Genomic DNA, 17,802 nt, shown 5'->3' on the forward strand with positions numbered 1-17,802 from the left:
GAAATGCAGTCATGTGAGAAGCAGCTCTCCAGCTGAAAGTTACCATCATGAGTTATGGCATTGGCAAAAGGCAGTGCTGGCAAGGAGGGAGGAATTACCTGAAGTTTCCTGGTGCAGAAATGAGACAGTAACAGCAGGGCAGCTGACTTGGGCTACAGGGTCAACTTGCCCTGCCTATTCCTGGAGTGATGGAGCTGATGCCTCTCATTGTACCCATTGTCTTTCTTGTATTGTGGCTTTGGATCGTGTGGTTCTTAGCTACATGAAGTTCATGGTACATGGCTGTAGGGTCAGGATCTGTATTCACTTGTAAGTCTTGGAGTCGTAATAAAAGCAAAGAAAAAATATTGTCCAAATCTACTGAAAGGGTTTGACATTATTTCATGAAACACAAACCATAAAAAGTCTCTACAAGTAAAAGAATACTATTACATATTTTCTGTCTAGACTTTGTGGTTGTTAATATGTGTTCAAAGGCTAAAGTGAAAACAAGGCTTTGAGGGAACATATTGTAATACAGGAACTAAGTATGTGGAAGAGGAGTAATTTATTCCTCTGAACAGAACTCCTTGCACTCGGAGCTTTCCCTTCAGTCATGTGTTTCTGGAGATGTGGTTTGAACATTTGTTTTCTCTGTGAACTCAAGAAACCCCCATTATTCATTAAATAGCTGATGAACTATTCCACCATCAGCAAAACCATCGTCACAGTGGATACAAGTGTAGGTGAGTAATAAAAACCTCAGTGAAGAAATGGTGTTGTTTGGCAGAGGACCTCAGTCATATAAGCTTCTACTTTCAAATTACAATCATTTGAAGTTCTGTACAGTTTTGTTTTATTGGAACAGCATCAGTAGTGCATGTTATATTATTGTGCTAATCCAAAATTGAAACAAATGTTGAAAGATAATCCCATTAATTGTTGACTCATTTTAATAAGACTCCCAGCAGATGTGCAGGTTTGCCTGCAAGGAAATGATTATCAGAGCCAAAAGAACAAAGATTGCAGCCAGACTGGACAACAGAGTGAAGCACACTGAGTCTGCCTCCTGTAGCCAGCATTGGCAGGACATTTGTAGTGACTGTGAATTCACCATTGAGTTCCTTGCTTTGTGTGATTCACTGTATGCTGAGACAGATCAGGGGATTACTGATAAATCTTATTTAGTTAATATTTTGGTACTTCATCTTAAAGCTTGGACTTTATAATCTTCAATTTGTTACTATAAATATGTATTCTACTTCAAAGTGGTGTCATCCATAGCAACTCCATCTTTTTGGTAGAAATTACTGAAAGTTCTATTTCAGTCTAGAAATGAAAGTTGCCATCAGAAAGATGCTTGATTTCTTCCAACCAAAACAACTGTAATGCTTAGCAAAACATGGGAAAAGCAGCATGGAATGAGCAAGTCTCCTAAATACCTGCAAATCAAACCAATGCAGTAATGTCTCATCTTAGACCAAGTAGATATGGGAACATTTGGTATTGGGTTCTGTCACTGATGCTCTGCATAACCCTCCTCGGTTTACTAAAAATGAAACTATTTCAGAAATAGTTTCTTCTTGTAAAATAATTTGGATGTTGTCCACAGTTAAACTTGCTGAAGTTTCTTTCACTTTTCCTTCTGTGTTGCTGCTCTGTGTATTTGTTGCCAGTGGTTCACACACTGTTGTGCATACCACGGTCTGGAAACCTTTGCTCTCTGTTACTAAGTAAGGTACCATATTTACCAAGAAGTTAAATATTTTCTGGTTCTTGGCAAGTATCATATAGCAAGTATTTGATCTGACATTTTGAAATTCAGTAAGGTTTCCTGTTGAACTTCACTGTCACATGTTATGAGTGCATTCACAGGGGTCATTAAACTAAAAGAGCAGCAGTATTTATGTACTTTTTGCAATCTACAATTTATATCTATCATATTCACTTGAAGATTTATTTACTCCATCCAGAAAATGCTATGAGAGGCAGGTAATATTGGTTTGGGAATTCTATTAATGTTTATATGCAGTGAGAAATAATAGTTTTATATGGTTTTATGGTTTTATATGGTTTAGATCTTTTTACTCACAGAAAATGGTCTACCTTCTTCTGTTAAACTTAGAATATTTTTGCCTGTGTCTGGGGAATAGCTCTGCAAGAAAAAAACCCTACATTTTGCATTTTGTCAGCATAGGTATCTGAACTAATCCTTTAAAAGAACCTGATCTGCCCCCTATGCTTTGCCAAGATTCCATTTTTCAAATATAATTCTAAACCGCCTGTTATTTGCCATTTATTTTTCTGGCCAGCACCTTCTTGCAGGAAGAAAACTAATTTATTTGGTGAGACAGCCCTCCTGACTTCAGCAAAAGCTATTTTTTTCTCTTTTTGTAGTGTTTGGTTGTCAGCTATTTACAATATTTCAGCAGTGGCTCACCACAGTAAAGGCTGGCCTGATGTTTAATCTTTATAGCTCATCTGCCCAGAGCAGAATATCAGTGTGGGGTTTCTGCACTATTCTGAAGCTGAAAACATTCACAATTCTATCACCACTGCAGTGGGAGAGGTGAGGGTGTATCAGAGCATAACTGTGTCATTAACTTGGAATGATAGCTTTTAATAGGAGTTGGAGGAAGGGAGATTTTTTTTTTTCATGAGAGAAATGTTGACTTCCAGACTTCCTGCTCTCCTCCTTCACACTCCTAATTCTCAGATAATTTGAGCTTAGTCCAGTTGTTACTGGCATTGGCTGTGCTTCAGCAGTATAAGCGTGTCAGCTCCCCTCACAGAAAGGATAAATCTCTGAAGGGGAAGTAGCAGGTTACTTGAGGCTTAGGTTTGAGGGCAGGTTTGGACACAACTGTGTGCAGAATCTGTGACCTCGTGTACTGGATGTCAGGCGCAGCCCTCACAAGTGGTGCTGTAAGTGAGAAGCTGCTTTGTGCCTTCTTGTTCGTGACCAGGGAGCTGCTGCTTACTCTTGCTCTGCCCTTGCCAGCTCCTGTAGTGTTTGGTGAGTAGGTGGGTGGGTTGAGTAGTCTGTGGTAGTGTCAGTGCCGCTTAGCACTCCTCTGAGCTGGTCAGGAGAATGTCTGATTTGGTTGCTGTGCCTGAGCCAGTGCCTTGGCAGGGTCCATTTGCTGAACACCCACTTCCGTCCAAGGTTGGCTTGGGTGAGGTTTTACATTGATGTTGCATGAAAAGATCCAGCAGTAGAACAGCCACAGCCACTTGGGGTAGGTGCTCTTGGGACTTAACCCCTGGGGCATGCATAACTGTGTAATTTAAGAGAAGTAATTTTGATCCTTTAATTTTGCCTCTTGGCATAAGAGACTAATACTTCCCCCGTAGATTTTGTTTACATCCAGAACCACTGCATTTCGTTCATTCAGAATGCATGAACAAGGGTGGCATCACAGTGACCGTAAAAATTAGACAGTGCTGTAGCAGCAGAGAAGCACTGTGTGCTTGTAAGTGGGAATGAAAATAAATACAACAGAAGAGTTAATGGTTTTGAGATTGGCTTATGGAACTGCTGATGGAGGACCCATCAAATACTAAGACATTAGTGTAATCTTCCTGAATATAAATAGGCCATTTTTTAATCTTACTGGCACTTCAAGCTGGCTGGCTGTTTGTCTAAATGTTCATGGATCCAAGTTATTTCTAATTAAAATTCCCTGAAAAAAATACATAATGCATCACCTAGCTTCAAACATACTTGCAGATGCAAGCATGTTTGCAAGCATTCTAGCTTCTCATTTCCTTGCAGATGATAAGCAAAGTAATTAAGTGCTTATCAAATTTGCCCTGTTTATTTCTCTTTTCTATTAGCTATTATTACCTCTTTCTCCCTTACACTTCTTAAATCTTTCCCCACCTTTATCTCCTCTTCAGTGTATTTAATTATTCCTGATTGTAAGAGGGGGGGTTTAATCATGTACCAGTCAACACAGCAAGTGGCTGGTAGTATTTGGTCATGCTGGCATTTCTGACTTCAGGTAAAATTTCTCAGTTTTTATAATTCATGAGAGTAGCAGAAGTGCACAAGTGTTTCTTTAATCAGGTCAGAATTAATCATGATGGGGTTCTACTTCAGCCCAGTAAAAGGTGCAGGTTTTTGCAGCATGTCTGCATTTTTGCATATCTAATGGGATTTTACATTGTGTTTAAGGGGCAACAACTATATTTTGAAAAGGCAAACTGTGTTACTGCTTACTTAAACCTTGAGAACTGAGCAGCCCTACTGAAATGCATGCTGCTGGTTGTGGAGCAATTATTTGGGCTGAATATTGCACGTTTTGGATTTTTGTTATGACAAAATGTATTAATATATTACAATACACTTGATTTTATTAATATATTAATATATTACTATAATTAAAATAAATATATATTCGTTTTATAAATACATTAAATATAAATATATTCATTAATATTATATTTATATTAATATATTAATATATTACAATACACTAGATACAGGAATTTTCACCATGATTTTGTGTTTCTGCCACAGTTTTATTGTCTGCATCACCTGGAAGGTGCTGTTGTTCATCATTGTTCATATATTGTTCATCATCATTGCCTAGAAGCTCGAGTTCAGATTTCCACAGGTCTTAAAGGATGTACTTTGCCCATAGAATTTTCAGTTTTGTATAGAAATATGCTGTGGCTAGATTTGTTGCCTTTTACCATTCCAGCTTTACATAGCTCAAGGATGTGACACAATTAACAAAATCACTAGTTTGAAATATGGGTTAAATGTCTGCAGCATGTCCATCTCGAGCAAACATGGGTCCCACAGTGGAAGGAGGATTTTTTTAATGGCTTGTACAACAATCACAAATTTCAAGTCGCTCTCTTTCCCCACAGCCCCTTGTGCTGGGTTGTTGGTGTGAAGACAGAGCACATCTTGAATCAGAACACTTCTTGTAGCTTTTGTTTCCTGTAAGCAGTTGCAAAAATCCCATTCTAGAGAAGCACTCTTTTCTGTTGTTTGTGTTTCCGTTCTGTCTTACAGTGGACAAGCTTTACAAAATGGCTTTTGCCCACTGAATGCAACTGATATTTGCCAATCTAGTGGTGACCATGTGATGCTGACAACAAAATTGGTTCTTAAGGCCACCTACTATTTTTGCATTAAAGATTTTTTTTCAGTGTTGCTGGTTTTGCTGGACTTTGTATTAAGGCTGTGCGTGTGCATGTGTAAATCAAGTAAAATGAAAGTCCGAACAGCTGCTTGAGGAACTGGGGTTGTACTGAAATGATCTTATCAGGCAGGTCTAAGGAAGGGCTGCTGCTGCTGAGAGAGCTGTTCTGTCCCCTTCCAGCCATATTCCCAGCTGCTCCCTTGTGCAAGCAGCAGTGTTGGGGCTGCTGTGAGGTCAAACCCACCCAAAACGCACTCCAGCTTCCACCTGCCCCATTTCTGCTGCCCATCTCACAGTGCAGTGCAACAAGGGCTGGTGCTGGCCCAGGGGAAGGAGTAGCCAGAAGCAGAAGCTGGAGCAGAAGGTGACAGGGAGGGGGGACCGTGGCTGACCACAGAGCAGCTCTATTCTAAGCAGCAGTTCTATTTGGCTGGGCGTTATGTGATTGTGAGTGATAACCTTCAACAGGTGTGAACGCCTTGATAAAGATGTGCGTGCAAAGCAAGTTCCTATTCTGGCCATAGCAGAACCTCATTTTCTGAGGCAATCCTTATAATAAATAAGGTAATATTTTGATGGAGATTTTTAGCCTTGGCCTGAGCAGTTGACACAGCAATGCCCCTTACTGAGCTGCACTCAGAGCTGTGGATTTTGCAGCATGTTGGCTGACAAATCTGCAAACCAATTAGTTTTCAGAAAAGTCTAAGCCTTCACACTTTGACCCTCACTGCAAACTTATAACTGATCTGAATATAGATTTATAAATTGTGTGCAATTGCCTACCCAATTTGTGCAACCGACTGATCCCACAGGAGTTATTCCTTAATTTGTTTCTGAATTTAGAATTGCCCATTTAGAGTGCAAACTGCTTCATTTGTAGCAGTATTTTTATGGGATTCTGTATGAGAGGGAAATCCAGCCTGTCGGCTCCTAGATGGAGACTAGGAAAACTTGCTGGTCCAACACCCTGTACCATGAGCTTGGTCTTTCTAAGAGCTTTCAGAACTCCCACCCCCAGGAGAGACGGATATGGCACTTGAAGTGCCTTGTTGGGCTTCGTGGAATTCTGTGGGACAGAGCTCTCTCTGCTGTAGTACAACACAACTTTTTGTGGATGGGAGTGACACCACAGGAAACAGAACCAAGGAACCTCTGTGATTGCAGGCATCTGAGATCTTGATTCTGTAGAGTGGGGGCCTTGTTAGATTATCCTCATCGCTCTGGAACAGCCACCTTTATGCTCTGGGGAGATCCCTTGCTGCCTGGATGAAGTAGAAGAGGGGAAGATGCTGTGCTGCTGCTGTGGGTGTTGTGCATGCGTTATCACCGAGTACTGGGGCTTTGGTAGCAGGGATTGTTGATCTCACCATGGACTTCTGCAGAAATCTCTGTTGGTAGGGGCAGCTCTGGGTGCAAGGCTACCTCAGTGCCCAGCAGGAAAAATAGGCTTCCAGGAAATAAAGAATAAATCCTTGAAAGTATTGTCAGAATCCAGAAAATGCTGAAGAGTCATTAAGCAGCATAGAACAGTAGTTGTAGCGTCCCTTTCCATTGCTGTTCTAAGATCAGGCTTGCCTGTAGCTAGGGGTGGGTGGAATTTGCAGTGGGAGAAGAAGTTGGATGGGACCAGAGGGTCCAAACTCTGCAGACCAGTTGTTGTTTAGAAGATGTAGGAAGATCACCTTAAGAAATGGTTGAGTGGGTTTTGGATTTGCTTTTTATGGAAACATGCAAAGAAAAACCCAGCAAAGGCAAGCAAATGGAAAGGGTGATAAACAACAACAGTAAACAGAGGTGCAGAAACGCTACCCTAATTTTTTTGTTTAATGAAAATAATTATGACAACACTGCAATAAATGATAAATGAGCTTTCCTCCTTTTCCTTGCTCCTCCCACAAAAATGTTCTGGAGTTTTTTGATTCAGAGGTAAATGAATGTTGACCTAAGTGACATCTCAAAGTCCTTCATGCTATTCTTTCAGGGTTTTCATTGTATTTGGAGATCCAATTGCTTTTAAGCTGCAAAACTAGAGTGCATGGTTTTGGCTTCTGCAATCATGTTCTAATAAGTGCTTTTATTGCAGTTTTACAGTTTCCATTGTTTGAATATGTTTTATTTTATATCTTCTTCCACATTTCTTATCAATATCAGCATATTTATCCTGTGAATGAGAATAAATTCCATTCTGCTAAGAAAGAATTTCTTTCTGGATTTGTGCTGGGCTTTTTTTTTTTTTTAATACTTATAATAGGTCCCTTTCCTACCAAAAAAGACACAATTAGTTTAGCTGATTTTCAGATCCTTCCATCAAGTAATTAAATAAGTTCTGAATATATAGCATTTTGTACACATTTTGAATACAGAAATAGAATAGATGAACAAAAATGCTGGTCCTTTTGAACAAGCTGGTCCAGTTCTGTTGAACAAGCAACAATTCAAATGGGAAAAATGTCTGTTGGATATTGTCATGTTCCTATAGAAGAGCTTAGGCTAGTCATGGTGGAAATATATTCTTCATATCCAACCCTTCCAGGTTTAAACAACAGAACAAATTTCAATGAAAGGCAAAGAGTGTTTTTAGGATGAGATGCTCTTAAATATTTTAATATTCTCTGTAGAGAGTTAGCACTCTAATAAATGTTCTTGTTGTAATTCTAGCCTACACTCAATCCTGTTTCTTACTTTTGTGTGTATTTATGCTTTTAGTTATTTTCTATATAAATACTTGTGTGTATTTATTTTCTAGGCAGCAGCATCTGTCCGAAGCCCTTGATACTGTCCAGAGCTTGTGCAGCGGGTGCCACAGCCAGGCTTGTGGAGCAGAATGTACGCTACGAAGCGGCTCAGGGAATAAATGGAAGTGTGCCACTCAAACAGTCCCCACGCTCAGCTGCAAGTCCAAAGCCACAAGGTAAGTGCTCTCCAATATTTTTGTTAGGGAAGTTGTTCTCTCAGACTTCTGAGAGCAGCAGAGCACCTTGAGAGGTATTGTATTTCAGCAGCACCTTGTGAAAGAGAGAAAACTGTGGGGCACAAGCTTGCTGCTGAAATACAAACATTCTGTAAATGCCTTGTGATTCTGTAATTTCTGGCTTATTTTCAAAAGTGTTGCTGTGTTTGAGCTGGGAGGTTTGGAAACTGTTTTAAACTGAGGTGTTTGACAGTCTGGCTTCAAGGCAGGGGTAGTGGGAAGATATTTAGGGTGTTCTAAAAGAGATTGAGAGGAGCCTTCCTGCAGGAGTATGTGGAAAGGTGGGAACTTCATGTCTGTGCACCAAAAGCTGACAGTAATGTACACATTGCTCATTCCATGAGCTTTTCCAGCCTGTGTCCTTCTGTGTGCTACAGTTCTCCATGAGCTGCTCCAGCATGAGTGGAGGGTGCAGCCCTTCAGGCACAGCCTGCTCCAGCATGGATCCCCCACAGGGTCACAAACCCAGCCAGAAAACCTGCTCCAGAGTGGGCTTCTGTCTTTCTGGGTCTGCAAGTCCCTGCCTGGAGCCTGCTCCAGTGTGGGCTTCCCATGGGCTCACAGCCTCCTCTCAGGCATCCACATGCTCCACCATGGGTCTCCTCTGCAACCTCATGGACCTCCATGGGCTGCAGGGGCACAGCTGCCTCACCATGGGCTGTGGGGGAATCCCAGCTCCAGCACCTGGAGCACCTCCTGCCCTCCCTTCTGCACTGACCTTGGTGTCAGCAAAGTTGTTCCTCCCACATGTTGTCACTCCTCTCTTCTCTGAGCACAATCATCTCTGTACAATAACTTTTTTCCCCTCCCAAATGTGTTATCACAAGGTGTTACTCCCTTCTCTCATGGCTCAGCCTTGGCCAGTGGTGGGTCCCTCCTGGAGCTGGCTGGTATTGGCTCTGTTGGACATGGCGGAAGCTTCTGGAATCTTCTCACAGAAGCTGCTCTTGTAGTCCCCCTGCCCCAGCTACCAAAACCTGGTCATACAAACCCAGTAGTAGAGCACATCTAAATCAAGTACAGGAGCTAGAATCACACAGAGTCATCATGCAGTGGAGCCAAAAATATCTGTATCACTCAATGGGAAAATGCGCCTTGAAGAATTTTGCATCAGTCCTGAGTTGGTCTTAGAGTTAAGGGCAGGAAGAAATTTTTAGAGATGTCAAGTAAATTTTGCTTACTTCAGGAGAATGAGAGCAAAATAAAGCCCCTTTTTTTTGTGTGTGTAATTTGTTTTTTACAGAACATTTGCCAGTATTGTTAACTAAACTAAGATGTTTTTGCCAGTCATTACTTATCTGAGGAGCCTTTCTGCACAATTTCCTAGGTCTCTGGAATTAATTCTCTGCAGCAAAGGGAACATGTGTTCTTCGTAAGAAAAATATTTTAGAAGTAATTAATGGATAAATAGAAATGTGCTATCAATAAAAAGATTTAAAGCCTTTCAAAAACAAAGCCAACACACTTATTATAAAATTTTAGCTATTAGATAAATTAGGAGTTTTATATTATTAGACCCCATTCATTCAAGTTACACAGCTGTTGTTGCTCTTTTCTAGCCATGTTTCCTTTTGTGTGTCAATATTGTGTAGTCCAAAATGTGCCACAGCCAGGAATAGTGTTGTAGTTTAAGAAATGCAGCTGTGTAGATGAAATTCAATAATACTGTTGTAAATAGTATTTTGTGTCTCCTTTGTTCATGGCTCACTCTCCATTTATTAATATTAAGCATGTGCATCAGATGGAAGTTTAATACTATATCTTTTGTTTGGCTTTTTATTGAATTGAAGCAAAAGAAACCAGAATTAGTGAGAGAGGCATCTGGGAGACCAAATGTTCTAAGCAAACTAGGCTGCTCTGGTTTATTGGTTTAAAAGTGGCCACTATATTTTTTAAAGAGATTTCATGCAGAGGTGCAAAGATGTTTTTGGTTTATAGCAGCAAGAAACATTTTTCCATATGATTATTCTAGTCATGCAAATGCTAAGTGGCCTTTAATAGTGAGAGGAAACAAGATGACAGACCTGAATTGTAATGACAGTGTATTTGGTTGTGGAGGAACTAACTGCAAAATGACCTTCATCTAACCTACCAAAATAATTAAAATGAGAGATACAAACGTGACTTTGAGGTTGTGTTGTAGCTGTGGTACAGCCATTTTCAGTAATATTTGCTTTATTAAGGGAAATAGAGCTTTAACATTGAGGAAAAATGTTCAAAATCTTGCACTTCAAGTGAACCCTGTACTTTTGTCTGTACTTGGTCTCTCAGAAGTAGTTTAAGTATTTGGAAACAGTTCACTCAGGGTAGCTAGGTCAAGTGAATAAATTTCTGCACACAATCCAATATAAAACTCTTTATTTTCATTTTAATTTTTGCCCCCTGGCATTTCAAGGAGTAAAAATCCTCTTTGATACACTGTCAGTAATAGCAGAATTTTTGTTCTTCAATAATTTCTTCTATCAATTTTTGTTCCCCAGTAATTCCTTCCATGAAGAAGTCAGCAATTCATGTGTCAGATTTCTGTCTGGAGCAGAGTTTGATTCAGGAAAATCTTTGGAACTAGTTTGGAGCAAAGCCTGAAACTGGCTGAAATGGTGATGAGGGAGTTGAGCAAAGAAATCAGGACTGCAGAGCAAAGCAGTCACAGTCTGTGTGTCTGTACCAGCTGTGAGATGTGCTGCTTTGCCTTTGCCTCAATGCAGTACATTCCCTGATACAGTGGACTAATCCACACTGGAGGCAGTCAGTGGAAATAGCAAAATATGCTACCACATATGAATCCACAAGAGAGGAAGAAAATTGTTAAATAATTTGAAATTTGCCCCTACCTACAAATATTTGGGTACCTTGCAATAGCAGAGTTCATGTAGAGTGACATGTAAAAATTGACTTTTTTCCTCCTAGTTTCGTCTATTCCTTGCTCATTGATCCTCTTGCATCAGTTCTTTAATGATGTCAAATTGCTAAATACTGGGCACTGAAACTGCTGTCTGTACCAGGCAGTCTTATTGTAGGATGCAAAATATGTGGAAATGCCAACACTTGAAAGCAGTGAAGTGCCTTGTCAGCTCAAGACTGTGCATCAGTTGCTCATTTAAATTTTTCTAATGAGAGCCTAGGAGTACTTATGAATCTCCTGCTGAGGCTGAAGAGGCATTTTTTGTTTGGGTTGGAAGTGAATTTCCACTCCAAAAGTTGGCCTGGTTTGTGCTACTGTGAAATGATTAGGATGCAACAGTTTCAACATTTAAACTTTGGCAGTCAATTTTAGCTGCCTATCTGCTGTGTAGCATGAACCCTGCATTCCTTTTTCAGTTATTATATAGTCTATGGTTAAAAGTTGATAGTGGTCTGGGCTTAAAAAAGCTCTTAAAGGTGTGAGATATAGACTCTACTTCACTCGCAAATGAAACTTGTACAGTGAAAGGTGAATTGAACTAAAACTGGCAGCTGTTCCTAGGTAGGCTTCTCCAGTCTTGGTGGTCCTTTAAGAAACCTGCTACAAAGTCTCTTTTTTCAACAAAACTAACAAATCCCCAAATTATCTCTGTGAAGAAGACAAATGAGAGAACAAAAAACATCTGATTATTATTGGTTTTCTCTCTTGACTTACTACTGAAAGATTCTTCTTGTGGCGTGAACCAAAAACGTGGAAACACACATCTCAAAGAGAAGATCATTTTTTTCTCTCTTTCTGCTGTGTTTAGGTTACTGGTTACTTCATATTGTTCTTAAGAGTATAAATCTTTGGCATCTATTCAGCAGTGCTCATTTGATATTTCTGGTGATGATGGATGACTCAGCCAGGAGAGCTGCAGTTGCTTACCACAGGAACTTTTAACTTCATTTTTATTGAGTTAAGGCATAGCAGCATTTTTAACCATTGAACACATTATACTTTCTAAGACAAGAAATTAATTACCTTTGCTTCGGAGTCTGCAAAGGTGGTTGTACCTTTTGAGCCATTACCTGACATTTCCTTAGGTATATATACAAAGTTGAATGCACAGCCAGGCACTGCAGCATAAATCTTGATTTTGGCTAGCAGTGTACAGTATATGCTACCTCAGTATATGGAAGAGGTTTTTTTTGGGCAGAATAAGCAGTTCATATCTCCTAATGAGCTCAAAAGTCTGCAGTACAGAGGCAAGAGTATTTATACACTCAAACAGAGCTCCGTATTATGCAGGTTACTACAATAGGGCAGTCTTTTCTCTTTTTTTCCCTCTAAGATCCTTGCTCTGCGCACACTGAAAAATAATCTGATTAAAACAAAACACTACAGAAGTACATTGAGGAGAGAATTAATAGAATTTGCTTTCCATAATCCCTGTTAACAAGGCTGACCTTACAGGAAGGTTTGAGGGTTGTGGATTGCTTTATTTTTTTACACTACTGATTCTTTTCTTTCCATTGATCTTGTGACTATTCTTTCTCCACAGCACTATTTCTGAACCATATAGTAGCTACAGCAGCAGCTGGTAGGGGAAATGCAGTCTGCTAGGTGCTGATAGGGAGTAAGGAATAAAATATTTTGCCTAAGTGAACTGGCTGCTTGGTTTGTGGTTGTCTTCTGAAGACATTAAAGTGATTTTCAGTATATGGGGGTTGTCCAGTTTGACAAGAGGTTCCTCATTGCTTGCCATGCGTAAATGCTGCTTAGCTGTGGTTTTTCAGCTGCAAAAGTTTGTGACACTTCAACAAAATGTCCTAGAATTTGATTTTTGTCCCAGAGGATCCAGTATAAAAATAGCTACCAACTAATTCCTTCTGCTTTATCAGTAGACATTAATTCCCTCAAGTTTAGTAGTTTTACTATATCCTTGTGAGGATATTAACATTTCATGAGATGTACAGAAGAATTGGAGAGCTGTACGAGTCCATTGCATAAGAGAACTCCAAGGACTGGGGGTTATACAGAGTCCATTGCAAGAGCAAGAAATGTTCCTACAAATGGCTGTGGTGCTGGTCAGCAAATCCGCTCCGTGTCCCCTTTGTTGTCCAGCTCCCCCCCGAGGGGATGGCAGTGCTTGTGATCAATGATGCGTCCTGCTTTTCCCCAGCCTGCTGGTGTCTCGTTGTCTCAGCTGTCCCATGGCTTTGTCAGCACAGGGAGCTATTCAGTGCTTGGACAATTATGGGATGCTCGCTGGCCTCATTCTGCCAGGCCTTGCCCGAGCTCCCTGGGAAGAGGGAATTTGGGGAAAGCTGTTCCACTGCACTGCAGCTGCAGCCCAGCAGCTGCATGGGGCTTCTCAGGAGGGACTGCAGTCACTTCACACTCTGAAGCAGTTGCACAATTTAACAATCTACTTGTTTCAGGGTTGCAAATAACTATTTCAAAAGGGTAGCATTACTGCATCCTTCCCCAGCCTTGCTTCTTTTGCATGTGTTAATAAATATAAAGCCCGAGGACTGAGGGTGCACATATGCGCAGTAAAAGCATCTGACCTACAGTGATTGCCTTCCTTCTCCCTTTGATTATTTCATCTATCAGCCTTTGCAGTTGATGTGATTGAACTCTAAAGCTTTTTATGGCAAATTTATTTCTGTACAGAATCTCTCATGGTACTTTTCAGACTGTAGTGATCACTGGAATCCCATTAAACTGCAATTAGGTTGTTGGAAACACAGACAAACATTACCTCCTGTATTACCTATAAATTAAATGAAGGGAAGAAATGAAAAATTGCCCTTAACTGCAAGTTTCTTCAAGTTTATCACCATCTATGATTACTTATTTGAAATAATTTTTTCAACATCCCTTTCAAATGTCACTTGATGGGATTTAAGATCATTCCTGTGGTGCATGGGTTTTCCAGGGTAAGTTAGGAAGATATTCTAGCATCACCAATGCAAGGAACATGGCTTTTCCACATCCACCTATTGTGTATCCTGTACTGGAGCTTTTGTCCCTACCACAAGCGTGGTAAAAAAAGCCAGTTCAAGTCATCTTTCCCTTCGCTTGCTCACTGACAGGTTTTATAGTTGCTGGAGGGCCAGTGCCTGTGTCCCACTGGAATGTGGCGCCTGTGGAGCAGTGCCTGAGCCCCTGGGGCACTGGTTCCACTGGCAGGATATTGCCTACTCCTGCCAATTTATGCCTGCCTTTCAATAATTTTTTCCAATTTCATGTCAAATGCTTTCACTGCTCCCTTTCACTTTGTATGTTTTGGGGATGTGTGTGGGAATGAGCAAGTGTTCTCAGGAATTAAGGTCCTTTTCCATTGAGTCTCTCCTTTTGATGGAGCTGGACATTCATTGCTCAAAGGTGGAATGCATTTGGGCCCAGTCTGTGATGTGCTTTTGTTGCCCACAAATGCTGCATGGTTGCTTAAAGATTTTAGTGCTGTGACTTCAGTTTCTTCATGTGTCACCTTGTCTTTTGTGTTCTAGTCACTGCTGTATTGAGCAGTGGCTGATCATCAACAACCTAATTAGAAGGACTTCTGGTAAGGATGGGGAAAAAGCAAGAATAAAAAAAAGTGTTTTCAGGGGGGAAGGATTTCAGCAGTATAATTCGACAAAGGTTCAGTGAGTAAGGGAATTTTAAAGCTGAAGGCAAATACCTTTTCTACTGATAATTATTACTGAGGTCACAAGGGATAAGGTAAAGATTGAGAGCACCAGAGTTTTGGGGCAGCAATTTCCTTTCTCTTTCCTTTCTGCTTAATTCTTTTTTATTACAAAATCTGTAATCATAAACTTCTCGTATGTATTTCCTACAGTACACTATGAAAACAAACACACAGAAAGAAAACAAGAAAACTCCCTAATTTTCTAGCTTGTTAAAGTAGCATATGGTTCAGCTTTTAGTCAAGAAATAGAACAAGATCCCTAATACTAAACAGTGCATGAAGAACTATATGAAGTCCCTGTATTTGTAAAGCAGCTTTAAGGTTAAATAAAGCCAAGAGTATCTCTTTTTCACTGATGCCATGAGTTCTTTATGCAAAAATCTCATTTGTGAGAGTAACCTGGTCTTGCAGAAAGTGTTCCTGCCCATGGCAGGGGGTTTGGACTAGATGATCTTTAAGATCCCTTCCAACATAAACCATTCTATGATTCTGTACTCTAGAAACTCAAAGAAATACGAGTGATTGATTTTTGTTGTTGTTGTTCTTTGCAGTGCCTCCAAAGCCAATTCATCTGCAGAAGGCAACATACCAAACCCCTAGGCATAAAGCTTTAATAAATCAGAAACCAAGAATGGAGGAAGATACACCTGCTGCTGTTTCTAGTGTCACAAAGGAAAAGTCCAGTAAAGTGTCAGATCTCATCAACCGTTTTGAGGGAGGCAGGTATGTGATAGAATTTGAATTGGTTTTTAACTCTGCTTGTTGTGTGGGGATTGTTGGAACTTGAAGCTGTTGATGCCTTGTGAAGGCTGACCTAGAACAGAGGCTAGGCAGAGTTAAAGAAAAAAGTAGGGATTTATTAGAAGGCCTCAGTGGATCTACCTTGGGCAGCACAAGAGCCCAGCCAGGGCTACACCCAAGATGAACACAAAATGGTCACAAAGTGGACAATCAAGTCACAGGGTCTCACGCTTCTATAAGTTCTGGGCCATTTGCATATTGGAGTTAATTGTCCAATTACAGCTTCAGCTTATAAAGTCCCATCCTCCTTGTTTGCCTCTTCAGGCCACATTGTTTATTCTCTGGGGCCTGAATTTTGGATCATTTGTCCTTGGTCCCCAGCTAGAGAAGGAATTATTTTGTCTATCAGTCTATCTGTGAAGAGAGCTTACCATCCCCTAATATGAAGCTCAGAACTACACAACAAAACAGTACAGAATCTGAAAAATATAAAAGCTAAAACCTGAGGCATCACTGTGAGGAAGAACATTGGTACTGTGGTAGAGCTCAGTCCTATCCCTGCTAAAGGACTTGATGGCAAAACTGCATGTGTTTTGAAATAGTGGGAGCCAGTTGTATATTTGGCTTAACAAGGTGTGCATTTTCATAAGGCTTTTTCATCATTCCTAATTTTCCTTTAAAAGAAAAAAAAATAAACCTGCTGTATTTTAAAAACAACCTGAAAAATGTCAGCAATTTGAAATAAGTTTAATATTGAAGCTAATATTAAATACTTTTTTTCTTGAAGGAGAAAAAAATACTTTTATGAGCAAATAGAAAAACCTGAAATACTGGTTTTAATTTCATACTGTCTTAACTTCTTCAATTGTTCATGTGAAGAGGGTGAACTCTACAAATTATTTGTAGTGGTATGGCATACATTCCCTAAATGGCTTGCTTTGTAGTACTTTGTGATTTTGGTGGAAAAGCTCATTGTTCTTGAGTTTCAATTCTGTACTTTATGGGAAACATTTGAAACTTTGGGGAAAAAAGAACAACAGCCAACACTGCTTTCACAAAATGGTGCTTCTTGGGTGACTTTAATTAGATGCACATGATGCATCTCTAAGAAGAGGCATTATAAGCTCTGAAACAGAAATTTCAAATACATCTGCTCTGTACAGAGAGTGACTTTCCAGAAGGCCCATGACAGAGGAACAGCTCAAGAAACTGTCCAGTGACAGTTGTGCATTGCAAGGTTTGGATGTGTTTTTTTCATGTTCCCTTGGGACACGAAATCCCTTGGATCTCAGAAGGGATGCCCCCGTGGGAGTGCATGAATGATGTACAACAGAGTACATGAATGCATGACCTGCTGTGGAGCCAGAGTAAAAAAGGCTTTCATTGAAAGAATTTCCTCTCAAGATGGGTGAAATTTAATCCTTTATATGGAAGCAGCTGAGCATTGCAAAAGTAGGTTTGTCCATCGGAATAGAAATAATTTCAGAGCTCCATCTGCAAGAAACTTCTGTCATTAGGCAGAGACTTGCACTTGGTGATGACAGGTTCTCAGAGATGGGAAAACAAGATTACTGCAGCACTGGAGGTCCTGTGAATTCTTTTAGCACCAGTCTCTAATCTGCTATCACTCTGTTTTCTAGTCTTCCTCCAAAGCATCACCCAGCTTTTAAACAGTGCAGTATCCATAGGAAAAAAAAATCTTTTCTGAAAGAAAACTCTTAAGGTTCGTTGTGCCCTGCACCACTGAGCCTTACATTTCTTCCTCCTGGACCTGCCTGCTGTGCTGTGCAGGAACTTCTTCCATATTATGCAATCAAAGGAAACTATTATTAAAGAAATAAAACTTTCTTGTTGATAGACCTTTACAAGTAGGGACATTTTGTGGACTATGGGAAACTGAGTTGTTTTTTGGCAGCATCATTCATTAGGTACACCAGTAATACCTGTCCAATGACTAAATTCTACTCAAGTCTATGATCTCTGCTTATGAGAAACTTTCATGATTAGCATGCTGGGTTCTGGATTATCCTGCTTTGGCAGTGGAGGTAATTCCTTGTTTTTTGAATGAGCTCAACCCACAAAATATGTCTTCTGTGAAACTGAACTTCAATTTAATTAAGGATCTTGAAATGGTTAGGTAGCATGTTCATGAACTTCAAACTGTGATTGTCAACTATAATAATTATTTTCATTAGTCTGTACAGCCCACAAGCATGTAGGCATGTCAGAAAGTTAATTAAACGTCTTTGTGCAGGCAACTGAAAAACATGTATTAATTTTATCCTGGAGTTAAGTTTATTTAATAAAAAAAATATAGTTATTTTTAATAACTATATTTTTTAATTAAAAATATAGTTATTTTTAGTTATGTATA

At 39.9% G+C, this 17,802-nt stretch overlaps 1 protein-coding gene across 2 annotated transcripts in view; it reads left to right on the top strand.

The window, feature by feature from the left end:
* Positions 1-17,802, top strand: part of FGD4 (FYVE, RhoGEF and PH domain containing 4) — a 67,098-nt gene that overhangs the window by 18,911 nt on the left and 30,385 nt on the right. For both annotated transcript variants that reach the window (XM_005421062.3, XM_031057006.1), the window contains exons 2-3: positions 7,882-8,046; positions 15,239-15,410. In XM_005421062.3, coding sequence (XP_005421119.1) covers positions 15,319-15,410 — 92 coding nt within the window. In that variant the 5' untranslated portion in view covers positions 7,882-8,046; positions 15,239-15,318. The remainder of the gene's footprint in view (positions 1-7,881; positions 8,047-15,238; positions 15,411-17,802) is intronic.

The sequence above is a fragment of the Geospiza fortis genome, unplaced genomic scaffold, assembly GCF_000277835.1.
Source record: "Geospiza fortis unplaced genomic scaffold, GeoFor_1.0 scaffold10, whole genome shotgun sequence".
Taxonomy (NCBI): domain Eukaryota; kingdom Metazoa; phylum Chordata; class Aves; order Passeriformes; family Thraupidae; genus Geospiza; species Geospiza fortis.